General features: G+C 59.4%; 3 protein-coding genes across 4 annotated transcripts in view; 1 reads left to right on the top strand and 2 right to left on the bottom strand.

Moving 5' to 3' along the window:
• Positions 1 to 434: 434 nt before the first annotated feature.
• LOC116937284 (protein Wnt-7b-like) lies at positions 435 to 4,459 on the bottom strand. The gene is made up of 2 exons (XM_032944350.2): positions 4,244 to 4,459; positions 435 to 1,166 (listed from the first exon to the last, which is right to left on the bottom strand). Exons 1-2 carry the CDS (start codon positions 4,457 to 4,459, stop codon positions 687 to 689), a joined length of 696 nt encoding a protein of 231 aa, XP_032800241.2. The 3' UTR covers positions 435 to 686.
• Positions 2,548 to 7,597, bottom strand: LOC142920146 (uncharacterized). Its single transcript, XM_076062612.1, has 3 exons — positions 7,541 to 7,597; positions 6,252 to 6,384; positions 2,548 to 6,140 (listed from the first exon to the last, which is right to left on the bottom strand). Exons 2-3 carry the CDS (start codon positions 6,364 to 6,366, stop codon positions 5,176 to 5,178), a joined length of 1,080 nt encoding a protein of 359 aa, XP_075918727.1. The 5' UTR covers positions 6,367 to 6,384; positions 7,541 to 7,597; the 3' UTR covers positions 2,548 to 5,175.
• Positions 7,598 to 8,432: 835 nt separating this feature from the next.
• The window catches only part of LOC142905252 (N-myc proto-oncogene protein-like), a 13,920-nt gene continuing 11,909 nt past the window's right edge, over positions 8,433 to 10,443 (top strand). For both annotated transcript variants that reach the window (XM_032944349.2, XM_076062611.1), the window contains exons 1-2: positions 8,433 to 8,516; positions 9,957 to 10,072. The gene's annotated coding sequence lies outside the window, so the exon portion shown is untranslated. The remainder of the gene's footprint in view (positions 8,517 to 9,956; positions 10,073 to 10,443) is intronic.

Genomic DNA, 10,443 nt, shown 5'->3' with positions numbered 1-10,443 from the left:
CCCTCTTCCAAGCTGGCCAAACACCTCGACGGAGGTGGAGGTGCCCACACTGTGCCGCACCACACGCGGCCTGCTGATGGACCAGCTCTGGGCGCACCCACGTGGTGGACACGTGGTGGACACGGGGTGGACACAGGGTGGACACAGGGCGAGACATGTGGGGTATTGAAAACAAAAACTAATACTTATTTGATGTCAGCAGGTAAGGGCCACCGAGCTACAGAGGTCCGCGCTCGCCGCGCCGCTCAATAAATAATCGAAACGAGAAAATATACAGTGACGAATCACGAGGAGAAAGAAAACAGCGTTGGCTTTTTTGCAATCGACATGCAGACTCCTCACTCTCCCATCATGCTGAGATCTCGGTGGCTACTTTGTCCCAGGCTTGGGAGCCGATTGCAGAGCTCACTCTTGCAGGAATCCGCCTAGCCCCGACCCCCCGCGTCGGTAATCACGCAGGGTGGCGTTGGGTGGGGTGGTGAGTGGGGTGGGGGGGGGGGAGTTGAGGGCAACTGCCAGGTGCGGAACGACAGCCATCTCCATCAGGCAGTGACATCCGCTGACACTTTTGTCCGGACATGATTGTTGGCCAGGGGCGAGGCTCGTGGGGGGCAACGTCCGACAATCGACCTGGCGAGCGATCGAGCGGGCGGAAGAGTCGGGGCCAGCTTCCCAGCGAGCCGCCGTCACTTGCACGTGTACTCCTCTGCCCTCTCGCTGCACGTGCCGCAGAGCACATGGCAGCACCAGTGGAACTTGCAGTTGCAATTCCACGAGCGCGTGTACTCGCGCGTGTTGTACCCGCGGCCGCAGCAGCGCAGCTCGCAGCCGTCGGCGTTCGGCGACGTGCGGTTGCACAGGCGGCCGCGCGTGCCCACGCTGCCCGTCAGCAGGTTCTCCTCGCAGTAGTTGGGCGAGCGCTCGGTGAACACGAGCTCCGTGTCGAGAGGCTTACGGTGGGCGCGCGAGCGTTTCAACTTGAGGAAGAGGGGGTAGCGGTAGCGGCTGCCGTGCACCGGCTCCACGTGGACCGCCTCGTCGTACTTGTCCTTGAGCGCGGAGCCCACCTCGCGGAACTTGGGCAGCGTGGTCCAGCATGTCTTGGTGGTGCACGAACCCGACACGCCGTGGCACTTGCACACCGGCTTCATCTTCTCCTCCAGGACCTGGCGCCGAGTGGGGGAGAGAGAGACAGAGGGCGGGAGAGCATCGGCGAGGTAGGTGGGGACAAGTGGACAGAGAGAGACAGAGAGAGGTGAGCGGTGAAGGCATCGCTAACGGCGGCGTCGCTCGTACGAGTGAAGGAGAGGAGGTCAAATGTTTTTGTGTTTCTTACAAAACCGCTGTTGGCGTTGATCCTCTCCGATCCGCTTTGTGCCAGCTAAATGCTGCGGAAGAAATAGGCATTGTGCTGGAAAAATGACGAGAAGAGGTAGGAGAATGGGGGGGGAGAGGCGAGTAGAGTGGGGAGGGAAGGGGTGGGGTGGCGGGTGGAGAGGTCAAGCGAGGGAGTGTGGGTAAGAAGGTTCTGGACGCCTGGGGGGGGGGGGGTAGAAATGGAGTGTGTGAGCTTGGGCAGAACGCCTCACTAGAAGGGATGACGGCCCTCTGCTGAGATAAAACGATGGAGTGCAGCCACAGGAGGGAACGTGCCTTGTGGGTAGCGCTGGGGTGGATGTTGGTTGTTGGGATGGGTCGTTGTAAGGTGTTGAGAAGAGGGTGGCCCGATGTTCACTCCCTCGCCTGGTCTACAGGAGGTCGTGGATTCCATCCAAAACCCTGACGATACCTGCTGCTGTATGAGTCAGGGTCTCTCATCACCATCATCACAGTGGCTAAGAGATGTTGACTACCTCGCCTGGTATACAGCTGGTCGTGGGTTCTATCCCCACCCTGACGATGCCTGCTGCTGTATGAGACAGGGTCTCTCATCATCATCACAGTGACTAGATGTTGACTACCTCGCCTGGTCTACAGGAGGTCGTGGATTCGATCCCCACCCTGACAATACCTGCAGGTGCTGCTGCTGTATATTTTGGAGACTGCTTCTCTCTCTCCCCGTGGTCGCGTGGATTTTTCTGCGGCTCCTCCGGCTTTTCCAGACTGTTGGGGCAAGTGCTGAGGAAGCGACTTGCGAAGGCTGACACGGCACACGAGGGGGTGGGTGGCCAGCAGCACCACGGCCGGCCGCCTTTGTCTCCCCGGCGCTAGCGATGTTTTCACATGCCGCTCATTTCACGCTGGGTCGGCCCAGGACCAGGTGTTGGGAATCGAACTTTCGGTTATTTGACGTATCCCCCCAAACTATCGCTTAGAAAATATACGGGGTGGCGGTAACAGCGCCCCATTACAATCCGCAGGACTCGTTAAGTGACGCAAACACACTCGGGGGTGACGCATTAAACAACGGACAAACCCGTTTTAATTCAACGTTCACAAACACGCGGGTTGTTTTAAACGCAACAAAAACTCCCGCCGTTGGGATATCGGCAGATTTTTTTTTCCCACCCACCCGTGTCACCCCCCCCCCCCCAAAACCCCCCACCCCACACACACACAAAAAAAACCCCAACGCAACGCATTTCAAAACATTTCTCGGTCAAAATCTTCGCAGGGGAAACGACGACCCCCAAAGAAACCAGAAGGGTGTCCAAGCTCCCTGCGGCAGCGGCTACGCAGCGATGCAACTCGACCGAGGTGGGGGGGGCTGTGCGGGGAAAACGTCAACCCAAACTTGCAATGTAACCGAGTGCCCCCCCTTTACCGTTTACAACTGAAATGTATTCGTGGTAATTTTTACTGGAAAAAAAAAATGCATTTCCGGCAAATATAAATCTCTTTTTTTTTTCGCACCGCCGTATTCTCCGGATCGTCGTTCCAAGATGCGCGTGGGAAGTTAACTTTGCGGAGTAGTTTCGAGAGAAAAAAAACACAGACCCCCCCCCCACTTCGCTTTTCCACAAAAATACAAGGTTGGTCCTTCCTGCAAAAATGCGGGAAACAAAGGACGTATCTATATATACGTATAACACACACAAAGTACAACAAAAAGAGCGTGTGTTTTACAATGAACGCAACACGGCACACCACGGCGGACCGCAAGACGATTTCCCAGACGACGTCACAAGCCGTCTTGCCGAGCAGGTAGCTCTCGGCATCGTCGTCCGTATCACGAGACACGCTTAACCCACCCGCCCACCCAAGCCGCTTCTCTAAACCACGGCACGGGGTGGGTTCAAAGGCAGCGGCTTGCAACACGGAGGACGCGGGCCTGGCCGCCCCCCCCCCCCCCACCACCCACCGCGGTGGTTAACGGCGGCGGCGGCGGTAGCAGCGACGGTGGCAGTCGTGGTGATAGTGGCAAGTCACGCTCGCGGTCAGGGCCGGATTAAGGCACGGGGGGCTTTAGGGGCCGCAGCCCAGGGGCCTCCGCCAGCTGGAGGGCCTTCCAGAGGTTAAGTTAAAAGTTGTTTCGTTTGTGAATGCTGAATTTTGTTTGTCGTCAGCCTTGTAAAAAAATAATCGTTTTTTTTTACTTTGTTTTCCTTTTGAAAATTTTACCGGGGGCCTCACAGTACCTGTAGCCCAGGCGCCTACACAATCTTAATCCGGCCCTGGTTGTGGTGAGCGGTGATGGCGACGACGACGGCGGTGGTGGTGGTGGTGCTACTTAAGGCAATTAGTTTAACACGTAGGCTTTCGCGACCAATATCATCCATATTAGAGGCGTTTGGGTTAGATCGCGTAAATATATAAATGTGTCATTTGTGGCTTGGCTCTCCAACACACAATCGGTGTGCTGTACTAGTACACTACACTATACACTACTATATACACTACACTATACACTCGTGCTGTACTAGTGACGAATTGGCCACGTTCTCTTTACGTGACAACCCTTACTAGTTGGTTGTGTCGGGTGGTGGCGGGTTTTAACGACACAACATTTATATATTTACACGATCTAACCCAAAAACCCTCTTTGTTGGCTTATGGCAATGAGTGGGGGATGTTGAGACGATGGCAGTGGTGATCAGCGTCAGTGGTGGTAGTCGTGGTGGTGTCGTCGGTGACTGTGGTGGCCGTGGAGATGGCCGTCGTGATAGTGGTGGTGTCGGCGATAGTGGCGGTAGCGATGGTTCTGTCGGTAGTGATGGCGCTGCCCGGTAGCGGTAACGGACATCAGCCAATAGCCACACGTCAGCACATCCGCACAAAGCTACAGAGAGCTCGTGGCCGCAACCTCACTACCACCGTCACCTCCACCGTCACCTCCGCAGACGTCGGGAAAGTTTGCCGATGGACCGTGGTGCAGGTGACGGTGGCGGCGGAGCAACGTCAGGCCCTGCTGGATCCAGTCCGGCAGCTGCACCTCCACCATGACCGCGGGCAGGTCGTCGCAGCTGGATCGGTCACGCACGTGGACGCCGTCGGAGGTGCGCCTGTCGTCGAAAGCCATCGCACGGTGGCGCAGCGATGCCGGAGGCGGTGTTGCTTCCGCCACCGGTGACGGTGACACCGTCGGTGCTGCTGCTGGTGGTGGTGGTGGCAGTCGTAGCGATTCCGGCAACGATGTCGGCGAAGCGGCAAAATTCGGCTTCGGAGTAATGGGTAACGGTGGTGGCCGTCGTTTGTGGCGACGAGACTCATCGTGGATTTCCCGGTTTTCTCGATCGGGTCGATGCAGAGGCGTGCCCAATTGGGCGGTGCAGTCTCATCCGAGGTGGCTTCCAGGCCGGCGATGCCACCGCCACCACCACCACCGTGACACCGTCACCACCACCGTGACACCGTCACCACCACCATGACACCGTCACCACCACCACCACCACCGTGACACTGTTACCACCACCACCACCGTGACACCGTCACCACCACCACCGTGACACCGTCACCACCACTACCGTGACACCGTCACCACCACCACCGTGACACCGTCACCACCACCACCGTGACACCGTCACCACCACCACCGTGACACCGTCACCACCACCACCGTGACACCGTCACCACCACCACCGTGACACCGTCACCACCACCACCGTGACACCGTCACCACCACCACCGTGACACCGTCACCACCACCACCGTGACACCGTCACCACCACCGTGACACCGTCACCGCCTATGCGACCTCCCGAACAATCGCCGCAGTCTCCGCAACCGGCCCCGTACTCAATCGACGACGGACGCGACAGCGGCGGCCGCTTCGCCGACCAGGGTACCACCGGCGTCACCTGCGACGAGGTCAGCCGCCGCCGCTGCGGCGATCTCCACATCGTCGTCGACGCCTCCGCTTGTACAGTCCCAGTCGACGCCACCCCAGTCGAAGCCACCCCCGCCTCTGCCTCGGCCGGCTCTCCCCGCGTCGAGACCTCCGCCGCTTCCGCCTCCCGCGTCGCCACGGGCGAAGTCGCATCCGCCGGGGCCAGCCGCGTGGCCGCGACGCCCCGCTCCGCCTCCGTCCCTCGGCACCGTCGCTCCGACGCACCCCTCCGCGGCGGCGTCGTCGTTGCCGCCGCCGTCGCCGGCGAAAACGTCGCTTTCGTCCGGCCTCCGCTGCTCGACCGACGCGGCGTCGGGGAGCGCCCGCCGCCGGTGCCGGCGGCCTGTCGCGCTCGCTCCCGCCCCCTTCTTCAGCGGCGGCTCCGCGGGAGGCTCCGCGCGACCGCCCGCCAGGCCGACGGCATTCCTCCTGTCGTACCTCTCCTGCCTGAGCCTCGCCTGCTCCGCCACCGACGCCCGGCAAATGCGCCCGTCGCGCCGCCGTCCCCTCGCGCCGGACGCCCCCGGCGCCGCCGCCGTCGCCGGAGCTCTCCCGTCGTCCGAGCGGTTCCCGCAGGGCCGTAGAACCGCCGGCTCGCGCGGGCCGCCGTCGTCGTCGTCGTCGTCGTCTTCGCTGTCCGTCACGAACCGCACTTCCAGGCGGCGCGCGTACCCCATCGCGGCGCGGAAGCGAGCGGGCGGCGCCCGCAGGTGCCCCGTGTAGAGCAGGGTCAGGAAGTCTTCGAAGGCGGCGGCGCTCAGCCCCGGCACGTGCAGCTCGTACGACGCGCCGGCCGCGGCGCACGGCGCCAACGCGCGCATCAGAAACGGGCTCGCCGCTCTCAGCACGCCGGCGTGCACCAGGAACACCTCGTCTGCGGTTGGGGGGGGGGGGGTGGGCAAGTGAACAACGGTGCGAGAACGTCGGCGGGTGACGACGGGCGCGGCGTGGAGACGCGGCGGCGGTGTGGGAGAGCGACGCTCACCGCCGACGACGATGCGCAAGTCGCAGGACTGGTCGCGCAGCCGCTGCTGGTTGAGGAGGCGGCACAGGGCGGAGCCGTGCGGCTGGCTGATGAAGATCAGGTCCCCGTCCGCCATCGGACCCCTCGCTCGCACCTGGGGTGAGCGCCGCACACGCGCGGACGTAGAAGTTACGTCGCGACACACGGCGGTGACACTCTCGTGCCCAAACAAGCGGAGGCCTGGGTTCGATTCCTGACTCTGGCACCTCCCGTATTAAATCACTCAACGGGGTTACACGCAGCAGCATCGGCGACGTCATCCCCTACCTGCTGTAAAAAAACCTGGAAGGACCCCGTCCTGACAAAAAAAAGTCTTGGTTGTGAGGCTTTCCTGGGTCAACGAGCAAAATACGAATACACCACACACACCACATACACACCACACACCACACACACACCACACACACACCACACACACAGCACACACCACACACACCACACACACAACACACACACCACACACCACACACACACCACACACACACCACACACACCACACACACCACACACACGCACCACACACACCACACACACCACACACACACCACACACACACCACACACACACCATGCCTGGGCACACACCACACACACCACACACACACCACACACACACCACATACACACCACACACACAACACACACACCACACACACACCACACACACACACCACACACACCACACACACCACACACACACCACACCCACCACACACACACCACACACACACCACACACACCACACACACCACACACACCACACCGCACACACCGCACACACCACACACACACCACACACACCACACACACACCACACACACCACACACACACCACACACCACACACACACACCACACACACCACACACACACCACACACACACCACACACACACCACACACACCACACACACACCACACACACACACACCACACACACACCACACACACACCACACACACCATGCCTGGGCACACACCACACACACACCACACACACACCACACACACCACATACACACCACACCACACACACACCACACACACACACCACACACACCACACCCACACCACACACACACCACACACACCACACACACCACACACACCACACACACACACCGCACACACCGCACACACACCACACGCACACCACACACACTACACACACCACACACACCACACACACACCACACACACTACACACACCACACACACCACACACACACCACACACCCCACACACACCACACACCTCGCAGCAGCAAGATGGAGACCTCGGGCCCAATCAACAGCGCCCAGAAGCCCCCGGAAGCCCCCTGAAGCCCCTCCCCCTGAAGCCCCCTCCCCCTAAACCCCCCCTCCCCCTAAACCCCCCTCCCCCTGAACCGCCTCCCCCTGACCCCCCTCCCCCTGAAGCCCCTCCCCCTGACACCTCGTGGCTCTCAAATTCGTCATCTTTGCTCGGTCCACCACCCAGCGACTCAGCGCTCATCCATCTTCACGCGACCACTCAAAGTGATTCACCCACCCAGCGTCTCAATCACCCACCCAGCGTCTCAATCATCCACTCAACCACACGTTGATTCACCCACCCAGCGTCTCAATCATCCACAGGTTAATGCACCCACCCACCCGCCATCTCACTCAAGCCAAGCCACTCAACTTTTGCCAATTAGCCCCCTGCCCTGGGTCTCCGTAGTTTGCTCACACGTGGTTTTAAACACACAAATAATTCAGCACTTGTAGCTTTCTCATCATCTGAACTCAATAATCTAACCACTCTGCCCCACCACCATCTCACCCAGCCACGAGACTTCTCTCCTGCTCTCCAGAGACCTCACCTGCGGGATAAACTTGTTGTTGTAGTTTTGTTGTTGTTGGTATTATTAAACGATATAAAATCCCTGGGCGTGGTCTCTGCCCCCCCCCCCCCGTGGGCGTGGTCGCTGCCCCCCGTGGGCGTGGTCTCTGCCCCCCCCGTGGGCATGGTCTCTGTCTCCGTGGGCGTTGGCGCTGTCCCCATGGGCGTGGTCTCTGCCACCTATGGGCGTGGTCGGAGCCCCCCATGGGCGTGGTCTCTGCCACCTATGGGCGTGGTCGGACCGCCCCGTGGGCGTGGTCTCGCTCGTCCATTTTCGCTTCGCTGGGATCGCTGTCTGCTCCTCAACAGCAAGCACGGCGTGTACAGTGCAGTCGCAACAACACGTACAGTGTGCACTGTGCTTGCGGTACGTACAGTTCGTGACGTGCACTTACAGTGCATACAGTGTGTGCGGTACACCTGAAGTACACACATCCCTGTCTCTCTCCACGTGTCTCTCTCCACGTGTGTCTCTCCACGTGTCTCTCTCTCCACGTCTCTCTCTCCGTGTCTCTCTCCACGTGTCTCTCTCCACGTGTCTTTCTCTCCACGTGTCTCTCTCCACGTGTCTCTCTCTCCGTGTCTCTCTCCACGTGTCTCTCTCTCCCCGTGTCTCTCTCTCCCCGTGTCTCTCTCCACGTGTCTCTCTCCACGTGTCTCTCTCCCCGTGTCTCCACGTGTCTTTCTCCCCGTGTCTCCACGTGTCTCTCTCCACGTGTCTCTCTCCACGTGTCTCCACGTATCTCTCCACGTGTCTCTCTCCACGTGTCTTTCTCTCCACGTGTCTCTTTCCACGTGTCTCTCTCCCCGTGTCTCTCTCCACGTGTCTCTCTCTCCCTGTGTCTCTCTCCACGTGTCTCTCTCCACGTGTCTCTCTCTCCCCGTGTCTCTCTCCACGTGTCTCTCTCTCCGTGTCTCTCTCCACGTGTCTCTCTCTCCCCGTGTCTCTCTCCACGTGTCTCTCTCCACGTGTCTCTCTCTCCCCGTGTCTCTCTCCACGTGTCTCTCTCTCCGTGTCTCTCTCCACGTGTCTCTCTCTCCCCGTGTCTCTCTCCACGTGTCTCTCTCTCTCCGTGTCTCCCTCTCCCCGTGTCTCTCTCCCCGTGTCTCTCTCTCTCTCCCCGTGTCTCTCTCCCCGTGTCTCTCCACGTGTCTCTCTCCACGTGTCTCCCTGTCTCTCTCTCCACGTGTCTCTCTCCACGTGTCTCTCCGTGTCTCTCCCCGTGTCTCTCTCACAGTGTCTCTCTCCGTCTCCACGTGTCTCTCTCCACGTGTCTCTCTCCCCGTGTCTCTCCCCGTGTCTCGCTCCCTGTGTCTCTCTCCCCGTGTCTCTCCACGTGTCTCTCTCCACGTGTCTCTCTCCCCGTGTCTCTCCCCGTGTCTCCCCGTGTCTCTCTCCACGTGTCTCTCTCCCCGTGTCTCTGTCTCCCCGTGTCTCTGTCTCCCCGTGTCTCTCTCTGTCTCCCCGTATCTCTCTCTGTTTCCCCGTGTCTCTGTCTCCTCGTGTCTCTCTCTCTGTGTCTCACCGTGTCTCTCTCTGTCTCCCCGTGTCTCTCTCTGTCTCACCGTGTCTCTCTCTGTCTCCCCGTGTCAATCTCAATGATGATGTTGACAATGTTGATGTTGAAGATGTTGACGATGTTGACGACAATGATGATGTTGATGATGTTGACAATGTTGATTGATGTTGACGATGTTGACGATGTTGACGACAATGATGATGTTGACGATGTTGACGACAGTGATGATGTTGACAATGTTGATGTTGAAGATGTTGACGACAATGATGATGTTGATGATGTTGCAGGAGAAAGTGGCAGAGTTTGCCGTCTGGAAGCGAAGGGGAAGTCCGTGGGATCCAGTGACGTCTACGACCTCCACCAGAGACTCAAGGTCATGCAGAAGTCACGCAGGAACACTCAGGTCAGTGGTGATTGTGGTGGTGATGGTGGTGGTGGTGATAGTGGTGGTAATGGTGGTGATGGTGGTGGTGATGGTGGTGGTGATGGTGGTGGTGATAGTGGTGGTAATGGTGGTGGTGATGGTGATGGAGGTGGTGGTGATGGTGGTGGTGATGGTGGTGGTGATGGAGGTGGTGGTGATGGTGGTGGTGATGGTGGTGGTGATGGCGGTGGTGGTGGTGGTGATGGTGATGGAGGTGGTGGTGATGGTGGTGGTGATGGTGGTGGTGATGGTGGTGGTGGTGGTGATGGTGGTGGTGGTGATGGTGGTGGTGATGGTGGTGATGGTGATGGTGGTGGTGATGGTGGTGGTGATGGTGGTGGTGGTGGTGA

The sequence above is a fragment of the Petromyzon marinus genome, unplaced genomic scaffold, assembly GCF_048934315.1.
Source record: "Petromyzon marinus isolate PM22_M1 ecotype Great Lakes invasive population unplaced genomic scaffold, UKy_Petmar_22M1.pri1.0 PM_G_Scaffold_69, whole genome shotgun sequence".
Classification (NCBI taxonomy): Eukaryota; Metazoa; Chordata; class Hyperoartia; order Petromyzontiformes; family Petromyzontidae; genus Petromyzon; species Petromyzon marinus.
Note: the sequence above shows the minus strand (reverse complement) of the source record. Positions and strands in the feature narration are given on the sequence as shown.

Bases quoted from the DNA above. Each gene is read 5' to 3' on its own strand.
- LOC142920146 (XM_076062612.1), bottom strand. From the start codon at position 6,366: ATGGCGGACGGGGACCTGATCTTCATCAGCCAGCCGCACGGCTCCGCC. The intron at 6,141-6,251 runs GTGAGCGTCGCT...CCCCAACCGCAG, and splicing joins CTTGCGCATCGTCGTCGGCG to ACGAGGTGTTCCTGGTGCAC.
- LOC116937284 (XM_032944350.2), bottom strand. From the start codon at position 4,459: ATGGCTTTCGACGACAGGCGCACCTCCGACGGCGTCCACGTGCGTGAC. The intron at 1,167-4,243 runs GTTGCGGCCACG...ACTCGGCGCCAG, and splicing joins GAGGTGACGGTGGTAGTGAG to GTCCTGGAGGAGAAGATGAA.